Below are 19959 nucleotides of genomic sequence, written 5' to 3' on the forward strand. Positions count from 1 at the left end.
TCCTTCGCTCGTCACTCATGTTCAGCACGTCGTAGAGCTTCAAACCATCCAGTTTATTCCATAGTGGATTAGTTATCACTTAACTAGTTAACTCACTCCACCTGCCAACTGTGTGAGGAACACTGGAATCTGGCTTGGTTCATTGCTTAAGATACCAGAGAGAAATCAAACTCATGACAAATAGTTTCAACGGATCCATTGGCTTATTGTTTGGATGTGAATTAAATAATTTTGACTTGCACACCTGTTCATAACATAAAGTTAATTTTACTGGACAGATTGCATCAGCATCCTTTTACACGAGACTTTTGGAAAGAACGGTTTTGAGCACCGCAGTGGATTAACATTCTGGGTTTTATAATTAAGAGTTGGCTTGAAATAACGTGTAGTATCAATGTATTTTAAATGCAGTGTCAGAGAAATGAACTGAAGTGGTCATGGTAAGGGATAAACAAGTCTTACTGATGGCCTTAGAAAGGAGGCGTAAATGCCATCATCTGTTACTCAATAGTTTCATTTAATATCAGGTAAATGTATACAATATACATCCTGAAATTCTTTTTCTTTGCAGACATTTGTGAAAACAGGTGAATGCCCCAAAGAATGTGACAGTTAAAATGTTAAAACCTGAAAACCCCCCACTTCCCCCTCCCATGCACAAGTAGCAGCAAAGCAACAACCCTACCCACCCCCATCCATAGCACCCTTCCCCAACCCCGTCCACTTCACCATCCCCACCCCCACCTACTTCACCATCCCCACCCCCACCTACTTCACCATCCCCACCCCCACCTACTTCACCATCCCCCACCCCGTCCACTTCACCCTCCCCCAACCCACCCACTTCACCCTTTCCACCCCCATCCACTTCACCCTCCCCCACCCCCACCCACTTCACCATCCCCACCCCCATAAACCACCCTCCCCACCCCCGTCCACTTCACCATCCCCCACCCCATCCACTTCACCACTGTCCACTTCACCCTACTCACCCCTGTCCATTTCACCCTACTCACCCCTGTCCACTTCACCCTACTCACCCCTGTCCACTTCACCCTCCCCCACCCCGTCCACTTCCCCATCCTCAGCCCCGTAAACTTCACCAACCCCAGCCCCATAAACTTCACTCTCCCCACCCCCATCCACTTCACCCTCGCCACCCCCACCCACCTCACCATCCCCAGCCCAGTAAACTTCACCCTCCCCACCCCCGTCCACAGCACCCTTCACCCATTCAACAGTTCAACATTCCACAAGCATTAGCAAAGTCCCCAATGAAAACCATGATCTGCAGGACAACAAAAATTAATCATTCACCTGACAATTCAATATTTCACAGGCTCTCTCTCTCCCCCTAATAAAGGGAAAAGAGGTGTCCCCTTTCACAGCGAGAGGGGAAACAGAACAAAGTAACTCGTTGATTTATAATGTTAAAAGTCTTTTGTGCTGCTTTTTTTGTCCAAGCTCTGTGACCTGAGAATTGGCAATAACCTCTGACCCACCAACGAGAGAGGGGAGGGAAGAATTTGCTGAGTACACAGCCTCCGACTGCCGGTCCAATGTTCTGTTCCCTCCCGTGATGAGTCAGTCGGTGGCACTGGCTTAGAATCAGCCTGTACACAGGACCGTGAAATCTCAGATCCCTAAAGGTGCGCTCGTCTTCTAGGCCACCTCCTTGGGATATTGAAAAGCAGCCGGCCGTGAGCCCTTGGGAGCAGGTCCCACCACCACAAGGAACCAATGTCTGAGGGTAATTCCAGGTCAGGTCTTTAAGGGAACCCCATCCACCCTGAAAAGGCAAAGGAGAAACGTCAAAGGTGGAAATTAAGCTGATTTGTTGATAAACACAAGGGAGTTGTAATTTAGTGCCATCATGCCTCTGCCTACATCAGAGGCAAATTTCAGGATATAGGATACATTTCTCAAGTCATTGGGGCATTCTGACCTGCCTATAGAGGAGAAGGGAGAGTTAACATGCAACTCCAAATAACACATCACCTCGGTACATACATCACCGATGATCTCACCTGGAGTACACACACCGGTTGTGTGGCAAATATGTACAGCAGTGTCTCTTCCACCTCAGGTGATTAAAGAAGTTCAGCATCAGCCCCCAAATCCTCAAGATCTTCTACAGGTGCCCATTGAGAGCATCCTGACTGGCAGTATCACTGCCTTGTATGGGAACTGCACCAACCTTGATCGCTGGGCACTGCAGAGAGTGGTACAGACAGCCCAGCGCATCTGTGAATGTGAACGTCCCTCCATTGAGGATACTTATATCAGCAGGTGCAGAGAGAAGGCCTGGAAGATCATCAGGGACTCCAGTCACTTTAACCATAAACTGTTTCAGCTGCTTTTGTCTGGCAAACGCTACAGCAGCATTAAAGCCAGGGCCAACAGGCTACATGGCAGCTCCTTTCTACAAGCCATTAGACTTTTAAATTCACATGTCTGTACATTGCAATGGAGTCATGGTGCAAAGATTTTTACTTCCTCACGCTGTGAGATGGATATAAGATTTAAATAAATTCTAAATTGTAACTTTGCTGTCTGAGCACCATGCCATTGTGCTGGTAAGAGAATCATTCTTGCATTGTCACTATAAACAGATAGATTATCAATAGCAAGTAGCCAATATCTATACCTGTAGTGCAATGCATATAGACCCATCAGACTACAGAAGCTGAAGTTACTCATCTGAAAGACAAGAAAGTTGAGGTGAGCTGTAAGAGTTACCATGCAGAAAGAAGGAACTGCTTCAGGTGGCAGCAGGGTCATTAACTGGAGAACAGGGATTGATGGTAATTGGTAAAAATAAAGTTGAAATGATCAGACATTTCTTTATACATCAGGTTCTTTGTATCGGAATTGCCAGAGAGGATGATGGAAGCAAGTATAATAAGAACTGCCAAAGCTGAATTAGTACAAAAAGACTGTGATTGTGATGGGTATGGAGAAAAACAGAGTTCATTAAACAGTTTGTCCAAAGAACTAGCACATTCCAGATGGGGGAATATGTCTGTTCTGTATTTATCTGAGAGTTTATTGACATGAGCCCAAGTGCAGTGAGTTAAAGTTACATGGAAACACTTGCCTGTGGGTAGAAACTACACACAGAATATAAATTAGAGAGAGAGAGAAGAAAAGAGACAATTAGAGACAAATCTGTAGTAATACGAGACGTAGTCCACAGTGCTCAGCGATTTAAGGAAATTGAAAATTAGCTCTATTTGTCACATATACTGTGCATCAAAGCACAGTGAAATGCATGATTTGCGTCAAATCACATCAGCAAGGGTGCGCTGGGGGCAGCCCACAAGTGTCACCACGCTTCCAGCATCCACGTAGCATGCCCACAACTTTCGAACCCACGCGTCATTTAGAACGTGGGAGGAAACTGGAGCACCTGGAGGCGATCTGCCTGATCATAGGGAGAACGTGCAAACATTTTTACAAATAGTGGCGGGAATGGCACTCCAATCGGTAATCGCTGGCACTGTAAAGGGATTAGCAGTTGTGGGGGGTAGGATTAATCATCTAAGAAAGGAGATCGGAGATTCAGGAAACCAGTATTTGATGAGGTACTGACAGCAGGTGTACTGTTAATAATGAAGGAAAGCGCAGTGGTCATTTATCAAACTGGCATTTCTGAGGAGGTAACTGAATGCCTGCCTTCCTAACAGTGACTCCAGTGGAATGTCAAATTTGGAAAGTTTCCTGCTGAAGGAATCCCTAATGTAAAATTTCAGTCTATTAAATGGACTGCCTGCACCAAAGTGCACATTTGTAATTGTAGAGTACAGGGGGCGCATGGTGGAAATTCTCCTTTTTCTGTAAGTCATATGCTCGGAGTGTAATACATACGGTTTGAACTCTACTTTGGTTCCAGAAGCAGGATTCAAGGTGCATAAATTACAAGTGTTAACGTTCAGCACAGGTATCACATTTTAAACATACTTTGATGCATACTTGACAATCCGTGACCTGCAGGATACAGGAAAGTGCTGGTTCTCGGCTGAGCAAGGTTGTTTGATTGGCCAGCACAGAAATGATGAGGCAAATAGTAACTTTCTGTGGTGCTTAATTCAACTGAGAGAAATTTCTTCCTAGCAGAATTTGCATGGTATTATCAAGTCCACTATTTCTGGTATCGAAGAAAACTGTTTAGTAAAACGAATCTTGTTTATGTTGTGTATAGGCAACACCTGTCTCTCTCTCATTCGTCAAGCAGCGAGAACAACAACTGCTACCATCGTTCTGGGATGCTGCCGAGCTTTGCTATCTCTGCCGAAGATGACGAGTCTCAGTCTCACGAAGACTGCAACAGGGACCAGGACAAGATCATGTTTTCCATAGGAGCGTCACAGGACGAGATTGATGCAACTACCCCAAGCACCATCAGTAGTTCAACTCTGTCAGGTGCGTTTAGTGGGATATGAACCACATGTAGAGCAGACTGGGTTCATGATAAGGTCATTGAGAGAGATTATCAAGGAAGTGGGCCCTTTGGCACATTAAATCCAAACCATTTTGTCGCCCTCACATTCCCATCCACTGCCCTGAGACTCTCCCAATCACCTGTACACTTCGGGAAGTTAGCTGCCAGTTAGCTTAGCAACTCACAAATATTTGGAATGGGGAGCAAGTCAGAGCACCTGGAGGAGATCTACTTATGCGTTTAATACCTTTTGATTTAATTGCAAATCATTTCCATAACCTCAGAAAATTGAGGGCTAGCACAAAGGTAAAGAGGGAATTGTACAACATATTCCACACCCTAACCACAAAGAGATTCTGTAGATGCTGGAAACCCAGAGCAACACACACACACGCACAAAGCTGCAAGAACTCAGCAGGCCAGGCTGATCTGTGGAGGGGAATAAGCAGTTGACATTTCAGGCTGAGACCCTCAGCTTTTCCTTCCAGTCAGCCATTGTCCAGGGTAGTTACTGAACACCACTACCATGATTTGGGATCTTCATATCATTAAACTGTGTGGAGTTTACCTTTCACTCGAAGACAGTAGCTGTTACACTCAGACTATGCCAGATGAAGGTGAGATGAAGTAATCTCTTGAAGGATATCTGATCAATTCCTGCCTGCCTTCAACCCAGAGCCTTGCAGATAGATTCAAGGAAGGAGAGCCTAACCTGAGGAGGTTGACACCCCACCTTTGTGTTTTTGTGGTGGTTCAATGAATGTTTTGTGCTGCCATAAAATCTGTCTTTCACATAGCACTTTGCAAAGTTCTTCGGTTGGCTTTGGTAGTTCTTTTAAGAGCTGTCTGGTTGACCACAAAGGGCCTGGTGGAACTTTGTATCTGGGTCCTAAATCCCTTCCATTTCTAAAATGAACCACCTTCCGTATTTTACACATTGACAGGTCATCAGCTTGCAAGTCTAGCTGCGTACAGTACAATATCAAATAGATTGTATGCAGCAATGAGGTAGCTAGGGTGTCTTGTTCTGCAAGGTTTCTAGGTTAGTTAACACTCGTATGTACTTCATTTCTCACTAAAACTAAGAATTCAGCTGGTTCACTAACTGCTTCTCCTTTCCCATATCAGAGCCTAACCACCAGGCACCACATAGACACCGTCCTCAAGTTGCCCAAAGAGATCTAATATTTTGTTTAGAATGCCAACTCTTATCATAGTTTGAATGTTCAAGAGATTGTTCTGCACATTTATAGAAATACAGAATCCTATCTACTGCTGGGCTTCAATTATTAATGTCGTCAGTAGAGATCTTACTGCCTTCACTTGTCAATCATGCTCCAGATTCTTTACAAATATTAATAAGTCGAAAGAGTGTGGCAGTGAATCCCATAACCTGTAAACACTCTTGCAATTATGATTTGAGATTAAACCTTACGGTGTGAAGTTACCTAAATAGATGGAATTCCATTACTGTTTGATCAGGAACATACCAACTTGTGTAATATGTGAGTTCAATAGGCTGGGAAATCAAAATATTCATTGCTTCAGTTTTCAGTCAGAGTCATTTCAATATATGGGACAGTGTAACTAAAGTAGCATTGTGTTCCTCATAAACGTTAGTTCAGCTGTCTTCTCTTGTCCTGTGCACATTCAATATTCGTGGCTGCAGATTCTCTAGTGTTTTCTGAGATGGTTATTTTAATTCCAGATGGGGGAAATGGAGTGATTAAAATGGCGGAAATATAAGCTGTTTTTCAATTCATTTTGAAATTGCATATTGCTGTGTAATTTTTTCAGACTTCCTGCTTTTGCTGTTGGATTAGTGTGATATTTTCATTTCCATATTTATAAGAGTGTATGCTTAATGCAAAATGAAATGGGAGAAACTGATTGAATGCATCTATCTGTGAACAGTTGGCAGTTTTTCAGAACATCTGGATCAAATTAACTCCAAAAGTGACAGTGTGGAAAGCACAGATACGTCTTCAAAGTCTGCAAGTGACAACCTTCCACAGCTGGCTCGCCAGCGCCTAGAAAGTTCAGAGAAAGAAAGAACAGGCAAAGTGATGAAATCAGCATCTGCCACCGCACTGTCTCTCATGATCCCTGCAGGTAGTCCCAAAACATACTGCATGCTTTACAATGGACTGCAGTCTAAATAGAGATGGCTGCCTGAGGTTTTCTGAAGATTCCTTCACAATTGAGTTATTTCGGCAAATGCTGTCTTAAACTTGGCCAGGGTAGTGTAGCAGTTAGTGCAACACTATTACACATCGGGGTGTCGGAGTTAGGAGTTTAATTCTAAGGCCGTCTGTAAGAAGTTTGTATGTCCTCGCCCTTAGCATGTGAGTTTCCTTTGGGTACTCCAATTTCCTCCTATATTCCAAAGATGTACCAGTTTGGGGGTTAATTGGTCATTGTAAATTGTCCTGGGATTAGGCTAGGGTTAAATAGGTGGACTGCTGGATGGAGTGGCTTGTTGGGTCAGCAGAGCCTGTTCTGCGCTGTATCTCAAATGAATAAAATTAAGAGCTATCCTTAAATGGGATCAAATTTAAGAGAACTACGTTTAAATTTAAGAGAATTTTAAGAAATAAAAAAGAGCACTATTTTCTAAATGGAGGGAAGATTCAAAAATCTAAGGTGCAAAGGTAGTTGGGAGTTCTTGTGCAGGATTTCCCTAAAGATTCATTTGTAGGTCGAGTCTGTGGTGGGAAGGTAAATACATTGTTAGCATTAATTTCAAGAGGACTAGAATATAAAAACAAGAATGTAATGTTGAAACTTTATAAAGCACTGGTGAGGCCTCATTTGAAGTATTGTGAGCATTTTGGACCCCTTAGAAAGGATGTGCTGAAACGGGAGAGAGTTCAAAGGAGGTTCACAAAAATGTTTCCAGGATTAAAAAGCTTGTCATATGAAGAACCTGTGATGGCTCTGGGACTGTACTTACTGGAATTCAGAAGAATGAGTGGTGTCCTCATTGAAACCTATCGAATGTTGAAAGGCCTCAATAGAGTGGATGTGGAGAGGATGTTTCCTATGATGGGGAAGCCTAAGACCAGAGGACACAGCCTCAATAGAGGGGTGTCCTCTTACAATGGAGATGAGGAATTTCTTCAGCCAGAGAGTGGTGAATCTGTGGAATGCATTGCCACGGGTGGCTGTGGAGGCCAGGTCAGTCAGTATATTTAAGACCGGGATTGATAAGAGTTTCGATTTGACAGGGCACAAAGGGATACAGGTCGAAAGCAGAAGATTGGGGCTGAGAGGGAAAATGGATCAGCCATGATGAAATGGCAGAGCAAACTCGGTAGGCCAAGTGGCCTAATTCTGCTCCTATATCTTATGGTCTTGAAAGCATTGTTTAAGGTTTCACAGAGAATCAAAATAATCTTTCTCGCAATGAGTGTAGGATTTTCTAATCAATTTTTTTTAATGTGCTGTCTGAATAACTTTGGGGAAACCATGTGCTGCTGATAAGGCAAAAATGTCCCAGACAAAAGCATTACTGCAAATAAAAAGGAATCTTTCCATTATACCTTTTATTATGTCATGAGGGGAATCAACTATGTAGAGAATAGAGTAGGGTCAGATTTTATGTCAGAGTCTATACTGCCCACTCCATGCTTTAGGATTTATGTTAGGCTTGGAGCATTTACAGTGACCAATATACTTCTGAAATAAATGACAATAAGTAATAAAATGTAGCTACCTTCATTAGAGAATGTGTGAATAAGGGAGGGAAAAAGTAAAATTAAATTGACTGATCAGCAGTCTTAGCACGAAGTGCTGATCTGCTGAGGTTGTGTGGTAATAACTGTAACCAAGCCTATTCTCTGTGGGAAGCCATTTCAAAAGAATCATAACATTGCCAAACACAAAGGGATTTAAAGAGAATATTTATGCTTAGCATGACGATATGTGCCCAGCAGGGTTTTTGCTGTCAGACCATCTCCCAATGGAAACACTTAAGAATGCAATATATTTTTTGTGCTTACGGGCACACCGTATATATTTCAAGATAACATTTTCCACGAATATGTAGGCTTACTCTCTTGTGCATCAGTTTATTGAAGGCACAGCCAGATAAAACAAAAAAAACCTACTTGCATGCTTAATGTACCATAAAGATACTCAACCATTGCCTGTGGATCTTTCAGGGACAATGTATTTTCTGGGTTTACAGATACTGCTAGCTGGTTCCTTTTGCTTTGGCTCGGGGGGTTTTGGGAGACTGTGCACGGCACAGGTAACCTACAACATGTGCATGCTAAGCACATTGATTACCCAGAAGCAATGCTTGGTTCCCTGTGCTTAGAATCCATAATTCAAAGAAATAAGCCAATTGTGTATGATACATTATATATCTTCATTGCATACTCCTGTGGACTGGAGGCAACAATTAGTCATTTTTTTTCCCTTTGAGCTTTGAGCTCTCCAGACTGTAGCTTTCATTAGAGACCCAGGAACAAGCTTAGAACAACAGCAAGCTGGCCGTAAGGATTTAAGATCTGATGATGTATGTCATTTCTTAAAAAGGAATTGTTGCATATTTTGCAGAACTATGCACAGCATGACTGATGAGCAACTTGTAAGTTTTGTGTGTAGTTAATATGCTTCTGGGTTTATTTAAATAACTATTAATCAAGCTTTTTGTTTGCTAGAAATAATAAAAAATAAAATTCAGTTGCTGCTGCTGGGAATTGTTACACACAAGCATAACTAGTTCCAAACATCTGCCTCATTTACTTAGACTCTATATACTATTGGGATGTGCAGTTTTTTGTGGTTTAGGCTGAAGTGGCTGGGGAAAGGAGGGTTGGGGGCATTATCAGTCCTCTCAGAAACTCACACATTTTTATGCATTTTCCTGAGTCAGATCTTTTCTGGTCAACTATTCTGCCAAAGCTAATATTAGAGACCTGCATCCATAATCTAGTTTAACTAAACCCACAACCAATCTTAATGATTTTTTTTTGTAAGACTTATAGCAGTAGTGCTTACTCACACTTCCTACAATAGACAATCATCTCCAAACTCTATGTAATGGATAATCACAAAATTGGAAGAGGCTCTCATGCTGATTCCAATGAATATGTATGGTCACTGCTCCAGATGCACTTGGACCTTGCAGATTAGCTTCCTTTAGTGACACTTTGACAGACTGATTCACGTCAAATTGCCATCGTATTAGTGCTGTCCTCTTAAGAACGTCCTCCCAAAATTCAAAAATTAAACCCCTTTGAACATTGGTTCTTAGAAGTAACAAACCTCTATACAAGTTGGAAAGACGGGACATTATATTCCTGAAGAAAGTAGCATAAAATATATTGATCTCTAACCCAAGTTTCCAGACTGAAGCTCATTTCCCAAGGTTCTGCTTTGGGAAGAATGATATGTAAATTGCAGTCCAAGAAATCCACAGTGCATAAACTTACTCAGTCACCTGCACTCACTGCTTGCTTCCCTCCGCCACCCCTCCTCATAGCCACACAATTTCAGTTTACAGCTGACTAACCATAGACCAATAATATCCATCTCTCAGAAACAATCCTATCTAGTGGGTCCTACTGGGTGGCTAGTAAGCTTTTTATCTCCTGACCAGCTGCCTATAATCTGTTACTGTTTAAAAATCCACCACCAACTGCTTTATAACACCTGATGATGCTAGATGATATGAGTGAAGTCTTAACTTCTTCCAGCTGTGTTTTCCCACCAATTCATCCATAGCTGAAAAAGGTTTACTTTTGTTTCAGATGTGTACGGTGTTTCTCCATTGGCTAGTCCAATCTCCCCACATTCTCTCTCGTCTGACCCCTCATCAAGAGATTCGTCACCCAGCCGGGACTCCTCGACAAGCTCTGGAAGTCCAAAGCCCCCCATAATTATCTACAGCTCAGGAAAGAAGTATGGTTTCACACTACGCGCAATTCGAGTGTACATGGGTGATAGCGATGTTTATACAGTCCATCATATTGTTTGGGTGAGTCCACCCAAATTGACATTGTGCGGATATTCGCAGGATATTGATCTCACAAATTATTGATTTAATTTAATGTTTGGTCACTAGAATGTTGAAGAGGGGAGTGCGGCTCATACAGCAGGTTTGAAGGCTGGTGATCTCATCACACATGTAAACAGCGAGCCAGTGCTTGGCCTAGTTCACACTGAAGTGGTAGAACTTCTTGTCAAGGTAAACTTAAATGCCAAAAACTATCGTCCTCCTTATTGTGGTTCAACAAGTTTTAACATTTTCATAAAATGTACAGAATAATATTTTAGTAATTAGAGTGTGTCAAAATAGTTTTGTACCCTCTGTAGGTGAGGAAATTAATTTGTTTGTCTTAGAAACTAATATATTTGCAAATCACGGTCTTTATGTAAATATTTACATTTATTCAATTTAATGTTTCTCAAGCATTTGTTAGGTAGGCACCTCCCAGTCTCCACCCAGCTAACAGGAGTCACCTGCCACTCATTCCCAAATCATCACCTGCAGCCTATTTAAACCCAGCTCTCATCCACAACCCTTATTCCCTCATATGAACCAGCCTTCAGTTACTTTGTTGCCTTGTCGTGTTAAATATCTTTTCTCTCTTATTTTGTGGCCCCTTGTGGCTGGTTATTTTGCAGTTTATTAGTAAGATATTGTTTACTGCTAAATTGTCTCTGCTGCTCTGCTTTGGGTTCAAGCTCATCTATGTTTCCTGACATCGTTGCCAATTGCAAAGCTACAGCAAGATAGTACTTCCAGATTTTTATTGGAAAATATGGTCATTGTGTTTGTTACATATTCAAAAGGCAGCATTTTCCAATGCAGTATTGCCGTGAGGAGCAAATCTGCTTATTGAGCGACATTCTAAGAGGTTCTTACAGCTCTATTAAATGATAAAGCAGAGGTATACCTATTTGAGCCTTTGGCTTTTTGAGAGTGTTTCTGCTTTTTGTCTGTAGACTTGAACCCTGCAGATTCTTGTCTAAATTAGATTTCAAAGGAACCATAAAATCTGTTCCTACCCCATCTTTGTATTGTTTTTGCACAAAACACCTCAAAACTGTATCTTCCACACTTAAACAAGTATAGACAATAATTCCTTATTTCCTCCTTCAACTATGTTTTCTGATTTTCCTGTCTATTATTCTACCTTTGCATTTCTCAGAAATGAGACGGCATTTGTATTGATAGCATCATGAGTGGATAGCTTCCCCCAGAAATAATTTCCCTATGTTGTAATATCTTTTATTTTCCCCAGCATCAGCAGGTGCTGCTGGCTTTCCCTGAGTTCATTTGTTAGCCTCTCTATTTATTATAAACGGATTTATGAATGAAGTACAAGGAGCTGTTGTAGAGTTTTCCAATTCAACTTGGTATCACAGAGTTACTTAATTTTTCAAGAGCAACTGGGACGAACACCTTGCCATAGAACAACTACGGGCCACCTGTCCAAACTGTTGACATCATGTGAGGCAAATGCATAGAATCGGATTTGTACAGCACAGAATCCGATCTTTTTGTCTCACCCCGCCCATGATGACCTCTTCTGGCACGATTGCACTAATCCCATGTGCCCGCGGTATCCTATGACACTTTGCCTATTTAAGTGTCTGTCTAAATATCTCTGAGGTCTAGTGATTGTTTCTGACTCCACCACCACTTTGGTTGTCGACTGGATATCAGACTATCCTGTGTGTAAAAATCCCTCCGATTCCCTTGTTCTTCTCACCGTAACTAGACCCTCTTGTTTTTGATGCCTCAAGCATGGGAGAAAAACTGTGACTATTTAGCTTACAATTATATATGCAGTACCTCTATCAGGTCACTTCTCAGTCTCCTTCACTTTGGGGAAAGCAAACACATCTTATTCAGTCTTTCCACATAACCATCATCCCTAATCTAGTCAACATTCTGGTGAATCTTCCCCCCCCCCCACTCTCAGAGACCATCTGCATCCTCCCTATAGTGAGGTAACATTACTGCCTCTCCTGAACTCTCCATGTACAGTGGGTTGATTTATGACGTTGGAACGGGTGTATCTTTTGGCAGAATTGTTTCAGTGCCCCCTCCCCCTCATCTAGCTCAGGCACTTCCCTCTCTCATCCGTGTACGTTTCAAAATAAAATGCCATCAACAGCTGCGTGCTGCTCTGTGTAAGTCAATTCACAGTGATCACACGCATTATGGCTGAAACATGTACGAAGCTCGGTCTATGTAATGGGAGTTTTATAATGAGTTGAAATCTCTTTTCTTCCGCCCCCCCCCCCCCCACCCCCCATAATTGAGAATGAAGTGGGTAAACGTTGAAAATAGCAAAGCCCCAAAATCGTAAAATAATTTATAGTTTTTCCACACCAAGCAGTGCAACATCAAATGTAAACATTACTCTTTGAATGTGATATAAGAACATAAATAGGAGCAGGAGTCGGCCATCCGGCCCATCGAGCCTACCCTGCTATTCAATAAGATCATAGCTGATCTGTCCGTAAAATCAGCTCCTTTTCCCCTGCCATCTACCTGCCTTTTCCCCATAACCCTTAATTCCCTTACTATGTAAAAACCTATCTACTTGTATCTTAAATATATTTAGTGAGGAAGCCTCAACTGCTTCCCTGGGCAGAGAATTCCACAGATTCACCATTCTCTGGGAAAAAGTTTTTCCTCATCTCTGTCCTAAATCTTCTCCCCTGAACCTTGAGGCAATGTCCCCTAGTTCTAATAATGGTAGTAAAATAATAATGGTGATTTAGTACCTGCAAATTGTGAAGAAGGGTAAACAAGAGAAAATCTCCAATTGCTAGAAATCCAAGTAACACATACAAAATGCTGGAAGAACTCAGCAGGTCAGAGGCATCTATGGAAAAGAGTAAACAGATGATGTTTTGAGCCAAGATACTACTTCAATCCTGATGAAGGGTCTTGGCCTGAAATGTCGACTGTTCACTCTTCTCCATAAATGCTGTCTGGCCTGCTGAATTACATAGAACGTAGAATAGTATAGCACAGTACAGGCCCTTTGGCCCACAATGTTGTGCCGACCCTTAAACCCTGCCTCCCATATATCCCCCCACCTTAAATTCCTCCATATACCTGTCTAGTAGTCTCTTAAATTTCACTAGTGTATCTGCCTCCACCACTGACTCAGGCAGTGCATTCCACGCACCAACCACTCTGAGTGAAAAACCTTCCTCTAATATCCCCCTTGAACTTCCCTCCCCTTACCTTAAAGACATGTCATCTTGTATTGAGCAGCAGTGCCCTGGGGAAGAGGCACTGGCTGTCCACTCTATCTATTCCTCTTAATATCTTGTATACCTCTATCATGTCTCCTCTCATCCTCCTTCTCTCCAGAGAGTAAAGCCCTGGCTCCCTTAATCTCTGATCATGATGCGTACTTTCTAAACCAGGCAGCATCCTGGTAAATCTCCTCTGTACCCTTTCCAATGCTTCCACATCCTTCTTATAGTGAGGGGACCAGAACTGGACACAGTACTCCAAGTGTGGCCTAACCAGAGTTTTATAGAGCTGCATCATTACCTTGCGACTCTTAAACTCTATCCCTCAACTTATGAAAGCTAACACCCCATAAGCTTTCTTAACTACCCTATCTACCTGTGAGGCAACTTTCAGGGATCTGTGAACATATACCTCCAGATCCCTCTGCTCCTCCACACTACCAAGTATCCTTCCATTTACTGTGTACTCTTCCTTGGAGTTTGTCCTTCCAAAGTGTATCACCTCACACTTCTCCAGGTTGAACTCCATCTGCCACTTCTCAGCCCACTTCTGCATCCTATCAATGTCTCTCTGCAATCTTGGACAATCCTCAACACTATCCACGACACCACCAACCTTTGTGTCGTCTGCAAACTTGCCAACCCACCTTTCTACCCCACCTTTCTATCCCCACATCCAGGTTGTTAATAAAAATCACGAAAAGTAGGGGTCCCAGAACCAATCCTTGTAGGACACCACTAGTCACAACCCTCCAATCCGAATGTACTCCCTCCACCATGACCCTCTGCTTTTTGCAGGCAAGCCAATTCTGAATCCACCAGGCCAAACTTCCCTGGATCCCATGCCTTCTGACTTTCTGAATAAGCCTACCATGTGGAACCTTGTCAAATGCCTTACTAAAATCCATGTAGATCACATCCACTGCACTACCCTCATCTATATGCCTGGTCACCTCCTCAAAGAACTCTATCAGGCTTATTAGGCATGATCTGCCCTTCACAAAGCCATGCTGACTGTCCCTGATCAGACCATGATTCTCTAAATGCCCATAGATCCTATCTCTAAGAATCTTTTCCAACAGCTTTCCCACCACAGACGTAAGGCTCACTGGTCTATAATTACCTGAATGCCAGCCTTGTCAGCAATATAAAGATTTATTAAAGATTAATTAGAAGGGAAAACAGTTCTTTTCTATCCTGATACAAGTTATGACCTTTTGAAGAGAAAGGAGGAATTTAACCCAGTGAAAAAAGTTTTATGGGAAAAGGGTTATAAATTTATATTGCGCCACCCGGCAACCCTGATAATTTTTTGGATGACGGAAAAAGAAGATTTTTTACTGATTATCGGGATGCAGAAGAATTCGCACAAGATCTCCCAAATATTCGCTAATTATAGTCAAAGATTTAAAAGTGAAACAGATTAAAGATGAAGATAGGGACAGTGAATGGAACTGATGGATGTTTAAGGACAGAAGAATATTTAAATATATTCTTAATTATATGATACAGGGGGAGAAAGGTTAAAATTTGAGAAATATTAATCGAGAGTAGTGATTTTTTTCTTCTCATATATACTTTTTTATGTTACGGGGGAGCTGGGGGAACTTCAGATCGATTGCTACGGGATTCACGTGGGTAATCATGGCGATTGCCATGACCCGTACAACAGAGGGGGGTAATGTTGTGTTTTTTTTTTCATTCACAACATTAGTAGGGGGATATTTTGTTATTTTTTTCTTTATAATCTATTTTTCTTTTGTCTTTCTTTCTTTGCCTGGACAATCGGGGGGGGGGGGGGGGGGGAGACACATAGCAACACGGAGAATTTAAAAAAGATTCCCCAGGGTACTACAAAAGTTGAAAGATTAGGTATTATTATAGATTGGAGTAACCCTGTTAAAAATAATGACAAATTTACTGAATTTTTAAGTTTTAATGTTAATGGGCTTAATGGACCGCTGAAAAGAAAAAGAATTTTAACATATATTAAGAAAATGAAAATAGATATAGCTTTTTTTAACAAGAAACATACTTAACAGAGATAGAACATCAGAAATTAAAGAGAGATTGGATCGGAAATGTTATCGCAGCTTCATTTAATTCAAAGGCGAGGGGAGTTGCAATTTTGGTTAATAAAACTTTACCAATTAAAATACAAAATGTATTAATTGATTCTGCAGGGAGATATGTAATTATACATTGTCAAATTTTTTCAGAACTATGGACTCTTATGAATATTTATGCACCAAATGAAAATGATGTAAAATTTATACAAGAGGCCTTTTTGAATTTGGCTGACGCATATGACAAAATATTAATAGGTGGAGATTTTAATTTTTGTCTAGACCCAGTTTTAGATAGATCAACAAAGGTTGTTACAAAATCAAAAGTAGCAAAATTAACTTTATCATTGATGAAAGATTTAAATTTGATTGATATATGGAGAAGAATTAATCCAAAAGAAAGAGATTATTCATTTTATTCAAATAGACATAAAACTTAATCAAGGATATATTTTTTTCTTTTATCAACAAATATTCAAGACAGAGTGAAAAATATGGAATATAAAGCAAGAATATTGTCAGATCATTCCCCCTTGCTAATGACAATGATAATGATGGATAAAGAGGAATCGATTTACAGATGGAGATTTAATTCAATATCATTAAAATGTCAAGATTTTTGAGATTTCATGAAAAAGCAGACTCAGTTTTTTTTAGATACAAATTTACATTCAGTTGATGATAAATTTATAGTATGGGAAGCAATGAAGGCATATTTGAGAGGTCAGATAATAAGTTATACTTCTAAAATTAAGAAGGAATATATGGTAGAAACAGATCAATTGGAGAAAGAGATTACAAAATTAGAAAAAGAATCTCAAAGATATATGACAGAAGAAAAAAGAAGACAACTTGTTAACAAGAAGTTACAATATAATACACTTCAGACATACCGAACAGAAAAAGCAATTATGAGAACTAAACAGAGATATTACGAACTAGGTGAAAGATCACACAAGATTCTTGCTTGGCAGTTAAAAAAAGACCAGACTTTCAAAACGATAAATGCAATTAGAACAAGTGTAAATAAAATTACTTATAAACCTTTAGAAATTAATGAAATTTTAAAGAATTTTTATTCTGAACTGTATCAATCAGAATCACAAAATGGTAATGTTGAGATAGAAAGGTTTTTATCACAAATAACTCTTTCAAAATTGAATTCGGAAGAACAGAAGGGATTAGATATGCCTTTTACATTAAAAGAGGTCGAAGAAGCTCTAGGATCACTTCAGAGTAATAAATCCCCAGGAGAAGATGGTTTTCCGCTCAAATTTTACAAGAAGTTTAAAGATTTACTAATTCCTCCTTTTATGGAGTTAATACACCAAGTGGAAAGAACGCATAAACTTCCAGAATCTTTTTCAACAGCTATTTTAATAGTATTACCAAAAAAAGATAGAAATCTTTTAAAGCCAACATCATATAGACCCATTTCTTTGTTGAACACCAACTATAAAATAATAGCAAAAATTTTATCTAATAGATTATCTAAATACTTACCAAAATTAATACATATGGATCAAACAGGATTTATCAAAAATAGACAATCGGCAGATAATGTAACTTGGTTACTTAGTATAATTCATCTGGCACAAAAGAGGGAAGAAATGAGTGTGACAGTTGCTTTAGATGCAGAAAAAGCATTTGATAGATTGGAATGGGATTTTTTATTTAAGGTATTGGAAAAGTATGGGTTAGGAAAATCTTTTATAAAATGGATTAAAATCTTAAATACTAATCCCAAAGCTAAAGTAATGACAAATGGTCAAATTTCAACATCATTTCAGTTAACAAGGTCAACTAGACAAGGTTGTCCATTATCACCTGCTTTATTTGTGTTGGCGATAGAACCATTAGCTGAATTAATTAGAACAGACCCAGATATTATGGGTTTCAGAGTTAACCAGGAGGAATATAAGATTAATTTATTTGCTGACGATGTTTTGCTCTATTTAACAAACCCATTGTATTCGCTGCGTAAATTATCTTCTAGGTTGGAAGAATATGGGAAAATATCAGGCTACAAAATAAATTGGGATAAAAGTGAAATTCTACCCCTTACTAAAGGAGATTATAGTCAATGTCAATTAATAACTCCATTTAGATGGCCGATAAATGGTATAAAATATTTAGGTATAAGAGTTGATAATGATATAAAGAATTTATATAAATTAAATTATTTACCATTATTGAAAAAAATTCAAGAAGATCTTGATAAATGGATGATGTTACCAATAACATTAGTAGGCAGAGTAAATGCTGTAAAAATGTATGTATTCCGTAGATTACAATATCTATTCCAAACACTACCAATACAATTACCACAGAAGTTTTTTCAAGAGTTAAATAAATATGTGAGGAAGTTCCTTTGGAAAGGTAAGATGTCAAGAATATCGTTGGAAAAATTGACATGGAAATTTGACCTAGGAGGGTTACAACTTTCAAACTTGCAAATCAACTTAGATTTATTGCACCTTTTTTTGATGAAGATAAACTGGCATGGATTAGAATAGAACTAGATAAAATCGGAGAAAATATACCAGAAGATTTTATATGTAAGTGGGAATCTAAATGGATACAGGAAAAGAAAGAATCTCCTATATTAAAACATTTGATTGATTTATGGAATAAGATAAATGTTGATGATGAGATAGAGAAATCTTTATTAGCAAAGAGACCTTTAATTCAAAATAAACTTACTCCTTTTACAATGGATAACCAACTTTCATACAACTGGTTTCAAAAAGGGATTGGATATATAGGAGATTGTTTTGAAGGAGGTATATTAATGTCATTTGATCAATTAAAGAATAAATATAAAATATCAAACAACACTCTTTTTTGTTATTTCCAATTAAGGGCTTATTTAAGTTGGGTCAAACAATGTTATTGCCGAAACCTAATGAAATAGAAATTTTAATTCAAAAAGGAAGAATTAAAAAAATTATTTCTTGTATGTATAGTTTGATTCAAAAGCAGGCAATTAAACAAGGAATTCATAAGTCAAGACAAAAATGGGAAACTGATTTGAATATTAAAATTGAAGAAACAAATTTATCAAGACTATGTCTTGACAGTATGACAAATACAACAAATATCCGGCTAAGACTAGTGCAATATAATTTTTTACATCAATTATATATTACACCACAAAAAATAAATAAATTAAACCCAAATTTATCTGATCAATGCTTCTGATGTAATCAAGAAATTGGTACTTTTTTACACTCTACTTGGTCTTGTTTTAAAATTCAACCTTTTTGGACAAATTTAAGAGTATTACTGGAACAAATTATTGGAATACAACTTCCACATAATCCAACATTATTTTTACTAGGCAAAATTGAAGGGATAAAATCGAAGTCCAAATTGAATAAATATCAAAAGAATTCATAAAAATTGCATTGGCAGTAGCCAAAAAGGCTATTGCAGTTACTTGGAAATTGGATTCATACTTAAGTATAGATCGCTAGAAGAATGAAATTTTTAGCTGCATTCCACTTGAAAAAATTACATACAATTTAAGAGATAAATATGAAATATTTCTGAAAATTTGGCGCCCTTATTTACAAAATATAGGATTAAATATATAGGTGCTCCGAAGATAAAATCATTGGTTATCTGGGGAAAGAAATAAATATACATATTAAAGCTATTTTGAACTCCATGGAACATGTGGGGATCTTCTGATATCCAGGCTTTCTTTCTTTCTTTCTTTCTTTCATTCTTCTTTTTTCTTTTTTCTTTCTTCTTTCTTTCTTTCTTTCTTTCTTTCTTTCTTTCTTTTTTCTTTCTTTTTTCTTTCTTTTTTCTTTCTTTTTTCTTTTTTTTCTATAGGGATATGTTGGGGGGAGGGGGGAAGGGTTGATAATTTTTTTTCTTTCTGTAACCTATTTGAAAATTCAATAAAAAAATTTATATAATTTTTTAAAAAAAAAGATCATGCTAAAGGCCAGGGAGTGATGGTCACCATCTCCCAGATGCTCACCCACTGAGAGATCTGTGACCTGACCTGGTCCTCCAGCATTTTATGAGTGAAGAAGTGTGATGTACATTCATAAAAGCTGTTGGGATTATGAAAATTCATGCATACAGCCTCAAGCACCACATAGCAACTCAAGAGCTTAAATACCATCTCACTAGGGGAAAGCCTGCTTTGTAAAATGCAGCAGTTTTCTGTTGTCTCTGAGGTGGGTCCTGATTGGAGGTGCTGAT

General features: G+C 39.2%; 1 protein-coding gene across 19 annotated transcripts in view; it reads left to right on the top strand.

The window, feature by feature from the left end:
* Positions 1-19959, top strand: part of LOC140728981 (microtubule-associated serine/threonine-protein kinase 4-like) — a 394808-nt gene that overhangs the window by 367836 nt on the left and 7013 nt on the right. For 17 of the 19 annotated variants that reach the window (XM_073048171.1, XM_073048173.1, XM_073048174.1 and 14 more), the window contains 4 exons: positions 4202-4422; positions 6356-6553; positions 10201-10427; positions 10515-10637. In XM_073048171.1, the coding sequence (XP_072904272.1) occupies positions 4202-4422; positions 6356-6553; positions 10201-10427; positions 10515-10637 (769 nt within the window). The remainder of the gene's footprint in view (positions 1-4201; positions 4423-6355; positions 6554-10200; positions 10428-10514; positions 10638-19959) is intronic. The other 2 variants (XM_073048182.1, XM_073048191.1) reach the window with 1 other exon arrangement.

This window comes from Hemitrygon akajei, chromosome 6 (genome assembly GCF_048418815.1).
Source record: "Hemitrygon akajei chromosome 6, sHemAka1.3, whole genome shotgun sequence".
In the NCBI taxonomy this organism is placed as follows: Eukaryota; Metazoa; Chordata; class Chondrichthyes; order Myliobatiformes; family Dasyatidae; genus Hemitrygon; species Hemitrygon akajei.